Here is a 21,296-nt window from a genome sequence, read left to right on the forward strand (position 1 = left end):
TTTGCATGGCAACACTTAAAGCTAATAGAATATTCCTCTTTTTCCTTCAATTAATGCTGACATCCTCATAAAGTAAACATGCCCCTGCAGTGTGAACTGACGATGAGAAAGATCCTTTACACATTGAGTAGAATGTATTCAAGTAAGACTCCCTTATAATTGACTTCCAAGATCAAATGAGCCCCGATTGTTAACTTTCCATTCATTCATCGAACAATTAATTCAATTAAAACAGGCCCCGTTAACGTTAGCTATCAGGTAACTTGGCTAATTTGTAATCACAATTAGGCAAATCCCATTGCCGGGCGACAGGAGTGCCGCATGCTAATGCTTTATTATCGCCACTATCGCTTATTAGCATGCAGGCATGTGCTCGCGCCTGGCAGGGAAATATGGCGGCTTTCAATGGGAAAGGACGTCACACGTAAAATAGGAAAAAAGAAAAAAAACACCAGACTGCAACTCCTGTGTGACCTTCTGATTATCAATATATATCTTTTTCAATGACTGTAATGCAGCTTCTGGCATGCATACATAGTTATTCGGGTTATTTTGCCACGGCGTATTAATAGCTCGGGCTGACGTGCAAAAAGTAAAACATTGAAGTAAACACTGCTGTTGTTGGTTTTAACATTAATGACTGAAGGAATATAGTAATTCTGCCAAGGAGTTTCTTTCTCAGAATGCAACGTCTTGTTTTTGTTATTTTGTTGCATCAAGATGGCTCTTAAAGGGATTGTTCCTGTTACATTTTGGCTGAAAAATCACTATTTTATAAACTAATATATCCATCCATCCATTTTCTACCGCTTATTCCCTTTTGGGGTCGCGGGGGGCGCTGGCGCCTATCTCAGCTACAATCGGGCGGAAGGCGGGGTACACCCTGGACAAGTCGCCACCTCATCGCAGGGCCAACACAGATAGACAACATTCACACTCACATTCACATATATAAATTATATTAATAAAATAAAAAGTGATAAAAAAATACGGTTTTAGCCAAGCTTTCAAATTAAAATACCAATAAGTCTGACGAGGTGGGCCGGCAAATTGTCACTAACCTGTTAAGAAAGTGAGAAACTCTGGCTTGTGAACATGATGTGTACCTTTTTTTTTTGGGCTATATCAGACACATAATTTAATTATATTACCCAACCCGAACAACCTGTCCTAGTCATGGTGCAGAAAAAAAATTCCAGCCAGCACAAAAGGTCAACACACACATAACACGACCTGCTCACTGAATTGTGTGGATAATATGCAAAAATAACATCCTTTCACCATAAAAATGCTAAAATGACACCCATTTAAATCCATTACCAGGCATGATGGGAAAAATGCAAAACACTCGCTTCACACTTGTCCATGTTTGACTTTGACCTGCTGGATATATTCAATTACAAAGCTTTAAAGAGGTCGTCACAGGCGTAAACAAGGTAGGAGTCGAACTTTCGCATAGTCTTAATATTCTATCCATTCCTCCATCCATTTTCTACCACTTGTCCCATTAAGTTCATTATGTTATTATAATATGTAAACACACACATATAGATACACACACTCACACACACACACATATATATATATATATACATATCTATATACATATATATACATATATACATACATACACATATATACATATATACATACATACACGCATATATATATATATATATATATATATATATATATATGTATATATATATATATATATATATATATATATATATATATATATATATATATGCGTATATATATATATATACATATATATATATATATATATATATATATATATATATATATATAGTATATATAAAATTAGTGGAGGTTTCTGTGGTTTATCCGTTATACACTGCTCAATACCGGGGTAGAGCGGAATATACATATATATATATATATATATATATATGTATATATATATATATATGTATATATATATATATATACACACACACAATATTTCCTTGAATTGCTGCAGGGCATATAGTATGCGCCTGCCTTGAATTACTGCCGGGTCAAACTCGCTTCGCAAAATAATTAGCGCATGCTTAGTATTACCGCTTGGTCAAACTCGTGACACTTCCCCTGTCATCATTTTCAAAATGGAGGAGGTTGATTTCAATACCGGTAATTTGAAATGGCATAAAGGGAAGAAGATTAAGAGCTATTCAGTAGGATTTAAGGTCCAAGCTTACGTCACACTCAAATTTTTACTGCATGCCTTTGGTAAGTGCCAGAGTGAGAAGAGGTTTTAAAATAATTAGCGCATGCTTACTTTTACCGCATGCCTTTGGGAAGCGCAGGAGTGAGAACAGGTTTTAATTAATTAGCAAACCGGCGGCAATTCAAGGAAATACGGTATATATATATATATATATATATATATATATATATATATATATATATATTAGATAGAGATAGATGGATAGATATTAAAATATATATTTTCTTTAAAGTAATATAGAGATTGATCAGAGCTATTTACCTATTTTATGGAGGAATGTAGTTAACCATAGAACTGGCACCCAGTGTTATTAAACAGTATTGATTTTGAATGGAGAATTGTTATTAAATCGAGAATCGACTCCGAATCGAATCATTACCCTCAAAAATCGAATCGAATCGTGAGGTAACCAAAGATTCACAGCCCTAATATATGTGTGGGTGTAGATGCTATCAGATTTGTGTAGATTAAATGTGACACTAGCGTGTAAATGTGAGTGTGAATGTGTTGGCCCTGTGATGAGGGGGCGACTTGTCCAGGGTGTACGCCACCTTCCGCCCGAATGCAGCTGAGATAGGCTCCAGCACCTCCCGCGACCTTGAAAGCGACATGCGGTAGAAAACGGATGGATGGATGTTTATGATTTCTACAGTTATTAAGACCCAGGATGCATTGCAGCAGCTCAGTGTTTGAAGTCGTGTCTGAGGGTCTATTTATTAGCAGCCCTCAGACAGGAAGAGCAGAGGTCCCTGTCGCGGTCAAAATCTTGACCTTTGGCTTTGATATCTGTCTTCACCAGACAACCCCGGCCTCTTCAGTCACATCCCGGTCACGGTGCAGGTCCTGGACGTCAACGACAACGCGCCGCAAGTGGCCGGCGACGAGGACATCATCGTTTGCGAGAGCACGCGGGCAGGACAGGTGAGCGCCGACGTCGGCCATTAAGCCTTGCAAGACGGCCGCTTCATCAGCGATCATTTAAAACCGTGGCAACCGGCTCCAATTGCCCTCAGTGCACTGTGATTCATTTGAATTCAAATGTTTTTTAGTTTTTTTCCTCTCTTTTCGGAAATATAGAGCAATCAGCGGCGCCGACGACTGGCTGTCGGAATAAAGCAACATTTTTAATCATTTTTGCGTTCGTGGAGGGTAGTTTTGAATTAGGGCTCGCATTAAAACCAGGCTTTGCTGGCGGATTAAGTGTGAGGAATGACGTGGCGGTAAATGGCACAGCGAGGCTCGGCTGCGCACGTTTAGGACGGAGACAAGTGTGCCGCATGCTCCCATTGGCTGACAGGCGGAGGTCATTTGCATAAAAAACGACACATTTATAATTGTGTTTAAGTCAGCTAATACGTCCTCGAGATTAAAAACGGATAAAACTCAACGCTAAAGCTGCTGAACAACAACACATGATAGATGCTCACAGTGTGATTTAATGATGTTGTAGTTCTTGTTTTGCAGTAAAAACAATGAAATACAAAATGTGCATTGCATCAAGTTAAAGTTTGTTTGAAAAAAATGTGAAAAATGTAGTGGAGGAGGAGGGTCTCTCCGCTGTCGTATTTTACGCTTCATAATGCGCCACATATTTTCGATGGGAGACAGGTCTGGACTGCAGGCGGGCCAGGAAAGTACCGGCACTCTTTTTTTACGAAGCCACGCTGTTGTAACACGTGCTGAATGTGCTTGGCATTGTCTTGCTGAAATAAGCAGGGGCGTCCATGAAAAAGACCGCGCTTGGATGGCATCAAATGTTCCAAAACCTGCACGTACCTTTCAGCATGAATGGTGCCTTCACGGATGTGTAAGTTACCCATGCCTTGGGCACTAATGCACCCCCATACCATCACAGATGCTGGCTTTTGAACTTTGCGTCGAAAACAGTCTGGATGGTTCGCTTCCCCTTTGGTCCAGATGACACAATGTCGAATATTTCTGAAACCAATTTGAAATGTGGACTTGTCAGACCACAGAACACTTTTCCACTTTGCATCAGTCCATCTTAAATGATCTCAGACCCAGAGAAGTCGGCCGCGTTTCTGGATGTTGTTGATACATTGCTTTCGCTTTGCATAGTAGAGCTTTAACTTGCACTTACAGATGTAGCAACCGACTGTATTTAGTGAGAGTGGTTTTCTGAAGTGTTCCTGAGCCCATGTGGTGATATCCTTTACAGATTGATGTCGGTTTTTGATACAGTGCCGTCTGAGGGATCGAAGGTCACGGTCATTCAATGTTGGTTTCCAACCATGCCGCTTACGTGGAGTGATTTCTCCAGGTTCTCTAAACCTTTTGATGATATTATGGACCGTAGATGTTGAAATCCCTAAATTTCTTGCAATTTCACTTTGAGAAACGTTGTTCGTTGTTTGACTATTTGCTCACACAGTTGTGGACAAAGGGGCGTTCCTCGCCCCTTCTTTTCTTGTGAAAGACTGAGCATTTTTTGGGAAGCTGTTTTTATACCCAACCATGGCACCCACCTGTTCCCAATAAGCCTGCACACCTGTGGGATGTTCCAAATAAGTGTTTGATGAGCATTCCTCAACTTTATCAGTATTTATTGACACCTTTCCCAACTTCTTTGTCACGTGTTGCTGGCATCAAATTCTAAAGTTAATGATGATTTGCAAAAAAAAAAAAATGTTTATCAGTTTGAACATCAAATATGTTGTTTTTGTAGCATATTCTACTGAATATGGGTTGAAAAGGATTTGCAAATCATTGTATTCCGTTTATATTTACATCTAACACCATTTCCCAACTCATATGGAAACAGGGTTTTTTATATATATATATATACATATATATATATATATATATATATATATATATACATATATATATATATATATATATATATATATATATATATATATATATATATATATATATATATATACATATATATATATATATATATATATATATATATATATATATATATATCCACACTTTAACAAATTATTAGTGTAGCCTCATTAGAAAACATGATATGTACTTTTCCCATTTGAATCGATACAGTACCAACTCCCGGTATCTAGGAACCGATTTAAATGGGACCAATTTGTGGTACTTTTGTGTGTGTACAAATGTGTTTATACATTTCAATTGCAAACCAATTATGTTTAATATTTAACATTGAGCTGCACTGTCCACTTGTTTCCTTTTCTTACCCTTCCGTGTGTCATTTTTTGTTCTATATAGTACACTTTACATGCAGTTGCAATTCCAAGACATAAGATGGTGGTAGTGTAACCGGAAATAGTCTTTGCCATTCAGTTGAATGTACCAAAGTGTTATGTATTGGACTTATTACACACGTGCATTTTAATTGTAGTTTTCATTAGCACATTTGGAGGTGTTGAAATTGCCATGTCAATTTGCTAATGCTAATCAGTAACACGTTAAAGGCACATGGCAAAGGCACTATCGCATTTTAAAAAGTGGAGCCTTGCTGTACATTTGAGCGCCTTCTTTATGCTTTTTTTTGGTCATGGAAAATGGTATCGTTACCTCGAGGCTACTTGACTGCTTGTTTCCCGGCCAAGTGCTTGAGCCCGTTGGCAACCGGACGTGACGTCACTCACGACAAAAGTATCGAAACATGGCAATTTTACGCGAATCGGTACACAGCGGTATGAATGGTACTTAGGTCCATACCCATTTCTAATTTTTATAATTAAAATTCTGCTTAGGGGCCCAATCTGTACATACAAACCTAATAATCTTTTACAATTAATTATTTGAAGAAGTACAAAATAGGACATTTTCTACAAGTTTATTACTCATCCTTGTACACAACCCAAAACCAGTGAAGTTGGTACGTTATGTAAATGGTAAATAAAAACAGAATACAATGATTTGCAAATCCTTTTCAACCATTATTCAATTGAATAGACTGCAAAGACAAAATACTTGACGTTCAAACTGGTAAACTTATTTTTTTTTGGCAAATATTAGCTCATTTAGAATTTGATGCCTGCAACATGTTTCATAAAAGCTGGCACAAGTGGCAGAAAAGACTGAGAAAGGCGAGGAATGCTCATTAAACACTTATTTGGAGCATCCCACAGGTGAACAGGCTAATTGGGAACAGGTGGATGCCATGATTGGGTATAAAAGCAGCTTCCATGAAACGATCAGTCATTCACAATCAAAAATGGGGCGAGTGTCACCACTTTGTGAACAAATGTGTGAGCAAGTTGTCCAACAGTTTAAGAACAACATTTCTTATATTCAAGAGATTTAGGGATTTCACCATCTACCGTTCGTAATATCAACAAAAGATTCAGAAAATCTGGAAAAATCACAGCACGTAAACAGCAATGCCCGTGACCTTGGATTCCCCCAGGCTGTACTGCATCAAAAAGCGACATCAGTGTGTAAAGGATATCACCACATGGTCTCAGAAACACTTCAGAAAACCACTGTCAGTAACTACGGTCTGTCGCTTCATCTGTAAGTGCAAGTTAAAACTCTTTGTGAGCCCGAGCTCATCTAAGATGGACTGATGCAAAGTGGAAAATTGTGGACGTTGTGTCCTCCGGACCAGAAGAAAAGAACCATCCGGACTGCTCTTGGCGCAAAGTTCAAAAGCCAGCATCCTTGATGGTATGGGGGGTGTATTAGTGCCCAAGGCATGGGTAACTTACACCATCTGTGAAGGCACTATTATTGCTGAAAGGTACATACAGATTTTGGAGCAACATCTTTTTCATGGACGCCCCTGCTTATTTCAGCAAGACAATGTGTTGTGAGTGTCGTTAAAAGGAAAGGCCATGTAACACGTTGGTAAAAATGCCCCTGTGGGAACTTTTTTCCAAAGTGGTCCTGCCATTAAATTCTAAGTTAAGGAACGCCTCCCAAGGGAGGTGTTTCGGGCACGTCCGACCCCACAGGAGGCCACGGGGAAGACCCAGGACACGTTGGGAAGACTATGTCCCCCGGCTGGCTTGGGGAACACCTCGGGATCCCCCGGAGGAGCTGGACGAAACGGCTGGGAGAGGGAAGTCTGGGCTTCCCTGCTTAGGCTGCTGCCCCTGTGATCCGACCTCAGATAAACCGAAGAAGATGGATGGATGGATGATTTGAAAAAAATATATATATAAGTTTCTCTGTTTGAACATTAAGTATCCTGTCTTTGCAGTCTATTCAATTGAATATAAGTTGAAAATAATTTGCAAGTCATTTTATTCTGTTTTTATTTACGAATTACACAACGTGCCAACTTCACTGGTTTTGGGGTTTGTAGATATCCGCTATTACTCCGGTTTATCCAACACTTTTTTTGTAGGCAGGAGTTCAGGACCGGTAGAGCTCAGTTGGTAGAGCGGCCGTGCCAGCAACTTGAGGGTTGCAGGTTCAATCCCCGCTTCCGCCATCCTAGTCACTGCCGTTGTGTCCTTGGGCAAGACACTTTACCCACCTGCTCCCAGTGCCACCCACACTGCTTTAAATGTAAAAAAAATAGATATCGGGTTTCACTATGTAAAGCGCTTTGAGTCACTAGAGAAAAAGCGCTGTATAAATATAATTCACTTCACCTTCAGTTACATGTTTATATGCATTCCATTTTCGAGTTTTGTTCCAGCGGATGACCGTATCTCGGCGTGTCCACTTTCAGGTGATCCAGACGGTCAGCGCCATGGACAAGGACGACTTCGCCAACGGACAACGCTTCTCCTTCGCCCTGCCCGGCCAGCTGCCGGTTAATCCCAACTTCACCCTCAAGGACAACGAAGGTAGATCAGACGCTTGTTTTGCATTCCCGATCAGTCCTCCCCAGGGGGGGGGGGGGGACTCGGCTGTCTCCGCCACCTCGTATTCCCCGTTAAATATGGCCGCCGTCAACCGGGTTCGCGCTCGACATCTGGGCGGCGAGTTGCCGCGAGGGGGTCGACTTTTGCCGTGTGTGCGCCCGCTTGCTGTTGTCAAATGGATTAGCGGCGCTCCCACTTTCCCCTCCTGTGGAAGTTAGTGTGGAGCCAATAGCGGGTGTTGCCACGGCAACCGCCTCCATCTCTGGTGGATACCTAGCTTTAGGTTGATCTGCAGTGAGGATGAGGAGGGGCACCGATACCGTTAGCCACAAAGAAGATGATTGTCCTCCGAGTCAGGGAAGAAAACACAAACATGTAATGAATAACTTTTACATGCTATGTTTTATTTATAGTTATTCATACAATATGTATGTATTTGTTTGTGTAGGCTTCTACTGATGAACCGCTGCACAAAAAGGGTGGACATTTGTCAAAACATGCTCCATTACCGCGTTGGAGGGTTGGACTGACTTGAAATTTTCTACGTACGCTCTAGGAATTATGCAACGTCACTTGAGGATGTTCAGGCGAATCACCGTGAAATTTAGTACACACGTTCAGGGGACAGTCAGGTACTTGTGTGTCAAATTTGAGCATGATTGGTTGAGAAACATGGCCGACGCCAAGCAAAACATGAGGATATTTGTACCACATGCATGCTTGCATATCTTCCAAAGCATTTTGACATTGACCCATAGGGGGCGCCATATTTACATTATATATTGTATGTAGAGTCCAGGCCAAAAGTTTGGACACACCTTTTCCTCATTCAATATATATATATATATATATATATATATATATATATATATATATATTATATATATATATATATATATATATATATATATATATATATATATATATATATATATATATATATATATATATATATATATATATATATATATATATATATATATATATATATATATATATATTCTTTATATATATAGTGGGCCAACATTTAAAACTGAACAGAGCCACGGCCAAGGTTGAACAAATTAACCTTTTAATCGGGACCCAAACAAGTTTTGCATTGAATATTGAACAAGCAAGGCTTATATAACTTTATAGTGACATGCAAAATCGAGTTTTAAATAATAATCATTAAAAAATATCAACGGCATATCAAATAAAATGTAAATAAAAATTGAATGCCTCTTCTCTGTTTGCAGCCCTCTGAGGTAAATATCAAAATAAACTTTTTCCACAGGCTAATAATCCATCCATCCATTTTCTACCGCTTATTCCCTTTCGGGGTCGCGGGGGCACTGGCGCCTATCTCAGCTACAATCGGGCGGAAGGCAGGGTACCCCCTGGACAAGTCGCCACCTCATCGGAGGGCCAACACAGATAGACAGACAACATTCACACTCACATTCACACACTAGGGCCAATTTAGTGTTGCCAATCAACCTATCCCCAGGTGCATGTCTTTGGAGGTGGGAGGAAGCCGGAGTACCCGGAGGGAACCCACGCATTCACGGGGAGAACATGCAAACTCCACACAGAAGATCCCGAGCCTGGATTTGAACCCAGGACTGCAGGAACTTCGTATTGTGAGGCAGACGCACTAACCCCTCTCCCACCGTGAAGCCCAGGCTAATAATACATTTGCAAATAAAATAACAACAAATTAATCAAACATTCAAGCCTTGAAGTAGCAAGAGAAAGTGCATGAGTAAAACATTAATTATTGCTTGGGGGGGTATATTGTAGCGTCCCGGAAGAGTTAGTGCTGCAAGGGGTTCTGGGTATTTGTTCTATTGTGTTTATGTTGTGTTACGGTGCAGATGTTCTCCCGAAATGTTTGTTATTCTGTCTGGTGTGGGTTCACAGTGTGGTGCATATTTGTAAGATTGATAAAGTTGTTTTTACGGCCACCCTCAGTGTGACCTGTATGGCTGTTGAACAAGTATGCCTTGCATTCACTTGTGTGCATGTGTAAAAGCCGCATATATTATGTGACTGGGTTGGCACGCGATTTCTATGTAGGAAAAGCGGACGTGACGACAGGTTGTAGAGGACGCTAAAGGCAGTGCCGTTAATGCACGCCCCCGATATTGGGGAGAAATTCGGGAGGGGCACTGAAATTTGGGAGTCCGGGAAAATCGGGAGGGTTGGCAAGTATGAGTATTAGTGGTGAATGCGGTGTTACAGCAGCACCTCCGCTGTATAAAACCGGCGAGCCAGCTCTAATGTAGATTTCATACTGCCTCAAGGGCCAAATTAAATTACAGGTCGGGCTAAATTTGGCCCGCGGGCCAGAGTTTGACACCCATGGTCTACACTGTGACATATCGCTGTCCTCTATGGGATGTATTACAAGCATGATGCGAGGGAAAAGGGAAGGCTAAAAATAGCCAGGTGACTTTGTGATTCATTCAAAGGTAAATCAAAGATGTGCAGCTCGGGAGGGTGGCGCTCGGACGGGGAGGGGACGTTAGCGTGGAGGATAATAACCGCCCCCTCGCTCTACTTGTTTGTCCTCAACCTGGGAACGACTACGAGGGCCGGGCACTGAGGAGTCGTTTGATCGCCAATAAAAGCAGCTTGACATCGTCGCCGATACCACCAGGCTAACCATTACAATGGAGATGCTGTTTTCTAGCGGCGGCCTTGGAAAGTCACCGGGAAACATTCAACAAGCTGCTGGTCCATAAGGACGCCGTGTCCACGGCGATATTTTCCCTCATCCTCTCAAAACGGGAACCATCTGCTGCCAAGTATCCCCGTAGCAGCATCCAGCCAAGATCCATGGCAGCGTGTTCATGTCCTGCTGTTCCGTTAATGGCCGCTCGCTAATTGGCTCCTGCCCTACAGAATTCCTCCTTTTTCTCTCAACAATCTGCGGCATAATCCCCCCCCCCCCCCCCCCCCCCCCGTCCCCCGCAGGACACGATGGATTTTGTGTGACATGGAAACCGAACACAGTCCGTCTTTATCATTCGAAGCAGAAAGTTGGAGGGGATTGTACACAAAATATCATCTTGAATGGTCAAGAATGGATATCAGCTTCTGGAAGGACTGGAAGATTTAGTGTCTCCAGCCTCCAATTGTGTCTTATTTTGCTTCTTGGGGCTTTTTGAGAATGGATTATCAACATGTTCAGGTCTTGGAAAATAGTTTACTTTTATATCAAAAGTCATCAATCAATGTTTATTTATACAGCCCCAAATCACAAATGTCTCAAAGGACTGTACAAACCACTACGACTACGACATCCTCGGAAGAACCCACAAAAGGGCAAGGAAAACTCACACCCAGTGGGCAAGGAGAATTCACATCCAGTGGGACGCCAGTGACAATGCTGACTATGAGAAACCTTGGAGAGGACCTCAGATGTGGGCAACCCCCCCCTCTAGGGGACCGAAAGCAATGGATGCCGACCGGGTCTAACATGATACTGTGAAAGTTCAAACCATAGTGGCTCCAACATAGCCGCGAGAGTTCAGTTCAAAGCGGATCCAAGACAGCAGCCAGAGTCCCGTCCACAGGAAACCATCCCAAGCGGAGTCGGATCAGCAGCGTAGAGATATCCCCAACCAATACACAAGCGAGCGGTCCATCCTGGGTCCCGACTCTGGACGAGCGGTCCATCCTGGGTCTCGACTCTGGACGAGCGGTCCATCCTGGGTCTCGACTCTGGACAGCCAATACTTCATCCATGGTTATCGGACCGGACCCCCTCCACAAGGGACAGGGGGACATAGGAGAAAAAGGAAAAGAAGCGGCAGATCAACTGGTCTAAAAAGGAGGTCTATTTAAAAGCTAGAGTATACAGATGAGTTTTAAGGTGAGACTTAAATGCTTCTACTGAGGTAGCATCTCGAACTGTCACCGGGAGGGCATTCCAGAGTACTGGAGCCCGAACGGAAAACGCTCTATAGCCCGCAGACTTTTTTGGGGTTTTAGGAATCAATAATAAGCCGGAGTCTTTTGAACGCAGATTAAAAGTGTATTTTAACAGGTATTATTTCACACGGCCCGCTAACACCTGGAATAATATGCGTAAACAATGTATATTTTCTTACTACTGTGGTTACCAGGCTATAAAGCAGGGGTTGGGAACCTTTTTGTCTGAGAGAGCCAAGAAGCCAAATACTTTAAAATATATTTCCCTAAGAGCCATATAATATTTTTTTCAACACTAAACACAACTAAACGCGTGCATTTTTAATTAAGACCAACATTTCCAGAGTATAATAGGTCTCTTATTCTTTGTATTAACATTGTTATTCTGAAGTTAACTGTGGAGGAGGCGTGGCCTGCGGGCCTGCAGCAAAGCGGGATGTTGCCAGGACCGGCCTCGAAATCAGCGACAGGTGCGTTAAAGGCCCACCTGGGCCTTGTTATCTAATCACACGTCGCTCTGTTATAAGCAGCAGCCAGGAGGAGAGACATGGTCGGGGCTGGAGCCAGAGCGCGATTGAGGATGAAAGAGAAAAAAACAATTGCTGGAAGGCAACCGAGAGACTGATTGAAAAATCAAACAATATTGTAACCCTAAAACAGGCTCTTATGTCGGTGCTTGGTGGTCTGAAGAACCCCCAGGAGGGCAAGCCCCACACTAACTAATAATAAATAAATTACTTCTTACCATTAACGCAACTTCTTGAACATAAAAATGCATGAGAATGTTTTATATTTTGAACGTTGTTTTTTAACACTGTGATTACAAGTGGAAGTATTCATTACTTATCCTGTTAAGCAATGTCAGCTCAGATTTATCCGAGAGCCAGATGCAGTCATCAAAAGAGCCACAGGTTCCCTACCCCTGCTATAAAGTGCACCCGTTTTTAGTGGAAATACATATTTTAAAATTTTTACAGATATTTACCGGCACAAAATACAAAGTATATGTACATACAAACCCCGTTTCCATTTGAGTTTGGAAATTGTGTTAGATGTAAATATAAACGGAATACAATGATTTGCAAATCATTTTCAACCCTTATTCATTTGAATATGCTACATAGACAAGATATTTGATGTTCAAACTGATAAACATTTTTTTTTTTGTGCAAATAATCATTAACTTTAGAATTTGATGCCAGCAACACGTGACAAAGAAGTTGGGAAAGGTGGCAATAAATACTGATAAAGTATTATTTGGAACATCCCACAGGTGTGCAGGCTAACTGGGAACAGGTGGGTGCCATGATTGGGTATAAAAGCAGCTTCCATGAAATGCTAAGTAATGTAGGATGGGGTGAGGGTCACCACTTTGTAAGCAAATTGTCGAACAGTTTTAGAACAACATTTCTCAACGAGCTATAGCAAGGAATTTAGGGATTTTTCCATCTACGGTCCGTAAAATCATCAAAAGGTTCAGAGAATCTGGAGAAATCCCTGCACGTAAGCGATGATATTACGGACCTTTGATCCCTCAGGCGGTACTGCATCAAAAACTGACAGTGTGTAAAGGACATCACCACATGGGCTCAGGAACACTTCATAAAACCACTGTCAGTAACTACAGTTGGTTGCTACATCTGTAAGTGCAAGTTAAAACTCTACAATGCAAAGCCAAACCCATTTATCAACAACACCAAGGAACGCCGCAGGCTTCGCTGGGCCCGAGCTCACCTAAGATGGACTGATGCAAAGTGAAAAGGTGTTCTGTGGTCTGACGAGTCCACATTTCCAATTGCATTTGGAAACAGAGGATGTGGTGTCCTCCGGAACAAAGAGGAAAATAACCATTCGGATTGTTATAGGCGCAAAGTTCAAAAGCCAGCATCTTTGATGTTATGGGGGTGTATTAGTGCCCAAGGCATGGGTAACTTACACATCTGTGAAGGCAGTGTCACGCCAAATTTCTTCTCCCTACAAACCCCCCACCCATTTACTTCCGAGGTCATGATTAATACAGATGTTTTGTTAACGCTATATTATAAAAATATAACGCTATATAGTAAAAATACAGACGTTTTGTTAACGCTATATTCTAAAAAAAATTTAAAAACTATTTACAAACACAAGCTATGGGATGACATAAGAGGAAACGTGACCCCGGAAGTAAATGCGTCATCCCATAGCTTGTGTTTGTAAATTGTTTAATTTTTTTTATAATATAGCGTTAACAAAACGTGTGTATTTTTATAATGTAGCGTTATATTTTTATAATATAGCGTTAACGAAACGTCTGTATTGATCAGGACCCCGGAAGTAAATGGTGTAGGGGGGAAGAAATTTGGCGTGACAGCACCATTAATGCTGAACGGTACATACAGGTTTTGGAGCAACATATGTTGTCATCCAAGCAACGTTATCATGGACGCCCCTGCTTATTTAAGCAAGACAATGCCAAGCCACGTGTTACAATAGCGTGGTTTCGTAGTAAAAGAGTGCGGGTACTTTCCTGGCCCGCCTGCAGTCCAGACCTGTCTCGCATCGAAAATGTGTGGCGCATTATGAAGCGTAAAGAACGACAACTCGCCCCATCCTTGTTGTGAATTACTTAGCATTCCATGGAACAGGGGTAGGGAACCTATGGCTCTAGAGCCAGATTTGGCTCTTTTGATGACCGCATCTGGCTCTCAGATAAATCTTAGTTGACATTGTTTAACATGATGGGGCGGTATAGCTCGGTTGGTAGAGCGGCCGTGCCAGCAACTGAGGGTTGCAGGTTCAATCCCCGCTTCTGCCATCCTAGTCACTGCCGTTGTGTCCTTAGGCAAGACACTATACCCACCTGCTCCCAGAGCCACCCACACTGGTTTAAAAATGTAACTTAAATATTGGGTTTCACTATGTAAAGCGCTTTGAATTACTAGAGAAAAGCGCTATATAAATATAATTCACTTCACACTTCACTTCACGATAAATCATGAATAATTCCGTTGGTAATCACAGTGTCAAAAATAACGTTCAAATTATAAAACATTCTCATGCGTTTTAATCCAACCATCCATTTTCTATCGCACCTGTTCAAGATGTCGCATTAATGTTAGGAAGTATTGTATTTATTATTGGTTAACTTTAGAATAACATTTTTATTAAAAATAATAAGAGACTTATTATATTATTATACTCTTAAAATGTTGGTCTTATTTAAAAATGCACACATTTAGTTGTATTCAGTGTTAAAAAAAAAAATGTGGCTCTCACGGAAATATATTTTGAAATATCTGGCTTTCACGGCTCTCTCAGCCAAAAAGGTTCCCGACCCCTGCCATGGAAGCTGCTTTTATACCCAATCATGGAACACACACCTGTTCCCAATTAGCCTGCACACCTGTGGGATGTTCCAAATAAGTGTTTGATGAGAATTTCTCAACTTTATCAGTATTTATTGACACCTTTCCCGACTTCTTTGTCACGTGTTGCTGGCATCAAATTCTAAAGTTAATGATTATTTGCAAAAAAAAAAAAAAAAAAAAAGTTTATCAGTTTGATAAATATGTTGTCTTTGTAGCATATTCAACTGAATATGGGTTGAAAATGATTTGCAAATCATTGTATTCCGTTTATATTTACATCTAACACAATTTCCCAACTCAAATGGAAACGGGGTTTGTATTTCCAGGCTTTCGCCGGCCACATAAAATAATGTGGCGGGCCAGATTTCCTATGACCCGTGTCATAGAAGACGAGCTAATGTGGATTAGAAGTCCTTCGCATGTCGGCGGCGTGCGGTTGACGACTGTGTCTGGTAATTAAAGTAAGCTCCTCATGCCACCAGCCTGCCTTTTCCTTCCTTTATGTTGGTGGCTGAACACACACCCCACCTCAAAAAAAAAAAAAAACCTTCTGTTGTTGTGCCGAAAATCCCTCTCAGTCATTCACACCGCTAAATCTCTCGTGACCTCCTTTTCCCGCCTGCGTTCCACTCTTCTCGCCGCGGATCTTCGCGAGCCGCCGCCGCCGCCAAGGAGTCTTCGCCCCAGTGCTTGTTTGCGGGATTATGTGTACAAAACCCCGGCGAGATGAATTCCCTTCAAGTGCGCGCGCGGGCCGAAGATGGGATAAAGGGAGGGTTCTCAACCCCGCCGGGGAAGCCTTTTGTTCGGTCGTACTTTTTGCAGAAAGTGTTGGCTAATCCTCTGCCGGGATGGAGATAGCGCCATCACGCAGGATGCACGTCACAAAAACGCGCTTACAGTGGGACCTCCTAACCCACAAAAATCGAATCGTACAAAAACCAAAGCAATTATTGCCGCGATAAAGGATGTAAATCCCTTCTCGACACCCGGAACATGTTAATGCATTTAACAGAAAATAATTATAGAAAACAATGTGTAATGTTTAAAAATGAGGAATGAAATACAAACCTTGTTTCCATATGAGTTGGGAAATTGTGTTACATGTAAATATAAACGGAATACAATGTTTTGCAAAAAATTTTTGACCCATATTCAGTTGAATATGCTACAAAGACAACATATTTGATGTTCAAACTCATAAACATTTTTTTTTTTGCAAATAACCATTAACTTTAGAATTCGATGCCAGCAACACCTGACAAAGAAGTTGGGAAAGGTGGCTATAAATACTGATAAAGTTGAGGAATGCTCATCAAACACTTATTTGGAAAATCCCACAGATGTGCAGGCTAATTGGGAACAGGTGGGTGCCGTGATTGGGTATAAAAGCAGCTTCCATGAAATGCTCAGTCATTCACAAACAAGGACGGGCCGAATGTCACCACTTTGTGAACAAATGTGTGAGCAAATAGTCAAACAGTTTAAAAACAACATTTCTCAATGGTCTATTGCAAGGAATTTAGGAATTTCACCATCTACGGTCCATAATACCATCAATAGGTTCAGAGAATCTGGAGAAATCACTGAACATAAGCGATGATGTGACGGACTTTCATTCCCTCAGGCGGTACTGCATCGAAAAGCGACATCAGTGTGTAAAGGATATCACCACATGGGCTCAGGAACACTTCAGAAAAACCACTGTCAGTAACTACAGTTTGTCGCTACATCTGTAAGTGCAAGTTCAAGTTCTACTATGCAAACAAAAAGCCATTTATCAACGACACCCAGAAACGACGCCGGCTTCTCTGGGCCTGAGCTCAGCTAAGATGGACTGCTGCAAAGTGGAAAAGTGTTCTGTGGTCTGACGAGTCCACATTTTAAATAGTTTTTTGAAACGATGAACGCCGTGTCCTCCAGACTAAAGAGGAAAAGAACCATCAGGACTGTTCTAGGTGTAAAGTTGAAAAGCCAGCATCTGTGATGTTATGGGGGTGTATTACTGCCCAAGGCATGGGTAACTTACACATCTGTGAAGGCACCATTAATGCTGAAAGGTACATACAGGTTTTGGAGCAACATATGTTTTCTTCCAAGCAACATTATCATTGACGCCCCTGCTTATTTCAACAAAACAATACCAAGTCACTTGTTACAACAGCGTGGCGTCATAGTAAAAGAGTGCGGGTACTAGACTGGCTTGCCTGTAGTCCAGACCTGTCTCCCATTGAAAATGTGTGGCGGATTATGAAGCCTAAAATGCCACAACGGAGACCCCGGACTGTTGAACAACTTAAGCTGTACATAAAACAAGAATGGGAAAGAATTCCACCTGAAAAGCTTAAAAAATGTTCCCAAAGGTTTATTGAGTGATGAGTGATGTTAAAAGAAAAGGTGATGTAACACAGTGGTGAACATGCCCTTTCCCAACTATTTTCGCACGTGTTGCAGCCATGAAATTCTAAATTACTTATTATTTGCAAAAAAAAATTACGTTTATGAGTTTGAACATCTAATATCTTGTCTTTGTAGAATATTCAACTGAATATGGGTTGAAAAATTAATACAATTTCCCAACTCATATGGAAACAGGGTTTGTACAATATATTGCCAAAAGTATTTGGTCACCCATCCAAATGATCAGAATCAGGTGTCCTAATCACAGATGTACAAAATCAAGCACTTAGGCATGGAGACTGTTTCTACAAACATTTGTGAAAGAATGGGCCGCTTTCAGTGATTTCCAGCGTGGAACTGTCATAGGATGCCACCTGTGCAACAAATCCAGTCATGAAATGTCCTTGCTCCTAAATATTCCAAAGTCATCTTAATTATAAGAAAATGGAAGAGTTTGGGAACAACAGCAACTCAGCCACAAAAGTGGTAGGACACGTAAACTGGCAGAGAGGGGCCAACGGATGCTAAAAGATGCAAAGACTTTCTGCACAGTCAGTTGCTACCGAGCTCCAAACTTCATGTGACCTTCCAATTAGCCCACGTACAGTACGCAGAGAGCTACATGGAATGGGTTTCCATGGCCAAGCAGCTGCATCTAAGCCATACATCAAGTCCAATGCAAAGCGTGGGATGCAGTGGTGTAAAGCACGTCGTCACTGGACTCTAGAGCAGTGCGGAACCCTTCTCTGGACTGATGAGTCATGCTTTTCCATCTGGCAATCTGATGGACGAGTCTGGGTTTGGAGGTTGCCAGGAGATCGCAACATTTCGGATTGCATTGTGCCGAGAGTGAAATTTGGTGGAGGAGGAATTATGGTGTGGAGTTCTTTTTCTGGAGTTGGGCTTGGCCCCTTAGTTCCTGTGAAAGGAACTTTCAATGCTTCAGGATACCAAAACATTTTGGACAATTCCATGCTCCCAATGTTGTGGGAACAGTTCGGAGCGAGGCCCCCTCCTCTTCCAACATGACTGCGCACAAAGCAAGGTCAATAAAGACTGGTGTGGATTAACTTGACTGACCTGCACAGAGACCTGACCTGAACCCAATAGAACATCCCTGGGATGAATTAGAACGGAGACTGAGACTCAGGCCTTCTCGACCAATAAGTGTGTGACCTCACCAATGCGCTTTTGGTAGAATGGTGAAAAATTCCGATAAACTCACTCCGCAACCTTGTGGACAGCCTTCCCGGAAGAGTTGAAGCTCTAATAGCAGCAAAAGGTGGACCAACATCATATTGAACCCTATGGCTTAGGAATGGGATGGCACTTCAAGTTCATATGTGAGTCAAAGCAGGTGGCCAAATACTTTTGGCAATATAGTGTATTTACACTGTGCCCCTGTCAATGACAAAAATGATTTCAAATCAATCAATTATCAAAGTGTCCATATTTTAATTCGAGAATCGATATTAGAGCATAAAGAATCCAGAATTGGCGGTATCGTTATTTCCGTATGGAACACAGACAAATAGATCTGGTTACACAAAAACAGATTGACGTTTGCAAATAGTTTTGCTGCAATAATACTTCCATAGTAGTGTTGTCCCGACACCAGTATTTTGGTAACGGTACCAACATTTTTTCGATACTTTAAGGTACTTTTTTAAATAAAGAGGACCACAAACAATTACATTATTGGCTTTATTTTGACAAAAAAATCTTAGGGTACATAAAACAAATGTTTCTTATTGCAAGTTTGTCCTTAACCTTCGTCTTGTGTTAGGGTCGGCACCGACCCGTTTTAGTTTTTAAATGCATAAAAAACACCACATACATTTATTTTTTTGCATCAAAGCTTTTTGACTTTGTCAGGAACCTCTTTGTCAACAAAATAAAACATTTTAATTTTTTTCACTAAATTATAAAATGCTCTGGTCGAAATTATGCCCTTGGTGTTGTTAGGGTCGGTTTCGACCCAGTTATAAAAATAAGATGATAAAGCAATGATAAGAGCCAAAACTGAACACACTGACAGCCAGCTCCTCTCCCAATCATGTGAGCTTTAGTGGATTCTCATTTTACTTTGTTATCCTGTACAAAAACAAACAAAAGACGGACACTAAAAGTGTCACTTTTTGCCACTCTGATTTTGTTTTTTTATTAGTTTTGGAACTAGTAATCTATTTCTTTTGGTTTCATTTGCTTGATTGGTTGTTGTTTGTTTGATGTTGGATTTCTGTTGCTGAAAAAAATACATTTTAGCCTTGTTCTTGAAGTAAATATATATGGGTCGAAATTGACCCGTAACACCATAGATGTTACTATAGTTAAAATTCTTAAAATGAAAAAATAAATAAAACACATTTATTTAAGAGATGTGTTCTAATACCCCTTAGTAATAGTTAGGTAACACAACAACCTTTTTTATTTATTTATATGATTCTCTTGAGGTTCGTTTTACCATTTTTAAAAATTGAAATCGAGGGGTATACTGACAAAAAAAAGGCCCAATGGCCCAAACCAAAAATATTAAAACTAATATTTTCAAGGATAAGGAAGCCTAACAAGGTAACCAAGAGACGAGAAACAAATTGGATGATAGATAATTGTTTTTAGTGTATTTTACAGCTGATTTAAGACATGGGTCAAAACCGACCCGTTAACATAAGAGATGGTAACAGAAAGCTAACACAAGAGGAAGGTTGAATTAAATAGTGAACATACAAGACAACTTGTCCTTTTAGTAAGTAAACAAACAAAGGCTAATAATTTAGTCTGCTGACATATGCAGTAACATTTTGTGTCTTTTATCATTCTATTATTTTGTCATTATTAAGGACAAGTGGTAGAAAATGAATTATTAATCTAATGTTCATTTATTGTGAATATCTGCTTACTTTCTCTTTTAACATGTTCTATCTACACTTCTGTTAAAATGTAATAATCGCTTACTCTTCTGTTGTTAGATACTTTACATTAGTTTTGGATGATACCACAAATTTGGGTATCAATCCGATCGATATCAAGTAGTTACAAAGTCCTCATGTGTCCAGGGACATATTTCCTGAGTTTATAACCAATCTTTTTTCTTTTTCTTTTGTAAGATAAGATGTTGTGATGCTAAAAACTAGCAATGTAATCATAGTATCGACTAGATACACTACTGTACTTGGTTTCATTGCAGTGGATGTTAAGTGTAGATCCACCAATGGTGTTTGTTTACATTGTGACGCCGGTGAGCTACGGTGTGTAGTGAAGCATGTTTGGCTATTCCTCGTCCTGCAGGGATGATACTTGTAAGGAACTTACATTATTTCTCGCCATGGAGGCGAGAATTAGTGTCTTATTTACTTCTAAATCACTAATTCTCGGGGTGGGGGGTTATTTTTTTTTTTCTTTGTCATGAAAAAGGGAGGTTTTTGTCATGAAAAAGAGAGGTTTTTGTGTTGGTGCACTAATTGTAATTGTATCTTGTGTTTTTTTTAATGTTGATTTAATAAAATAAATAAATACATTTAAAACATTTTTTTTTTAAATTCATTAAAAATTCTTCTGCGGCCCAGTACCAATCGGTGGTTGGGGACCACCGTCTTAAAGCATTATAACTCCACCTTTATCGTTAGTTTTTAA

The 21,296-nt window shown here is 40.6% G+C and overlaps 1 protein-coding gene across 1 annotated transcript in view; it reads left to right on the forward strand.

The window, feature by feature from the left end:
- The window catches only part of LOC133569300 (cadherin-18), a 257,158-nt gene that overhangs the window by 197,226 nt on the left and 38,636 nt on the right, over positions 1–21,296 (forward strand). Inside the window, exons 9-10 of the mRNA XM_061921528.1 lie at positions 3,030–3,151; positions 7,860–7,977. Of these exons, the coding sequence (XP_061777512.1) occupies positions 3,030–3,151; positions 7,860–7,977 (240 nt within the window). The remainder of the gene's footprint in view (positions 1–3,029; positions 3,152–7,859; positions 7,978–21,296) is intronic.

The sequence above is a fragment of the Nerophis ophidion genome, linkage group LG15, assembly GCF_033978795.1.
Source record: "Nerophis ophidion isolate RoL-2023_Sa linkage group LG15, RoL_Noph_v1.0, whole genome shotgun sequence".
Classification (NCBI taxonomy): domain Eukaryota; kingdom Metazoa; phylum Chordata; class Actinopteri; order Syngnathiformes; family Syngnathidae; genus Nerophis; species Nerophis ophidion.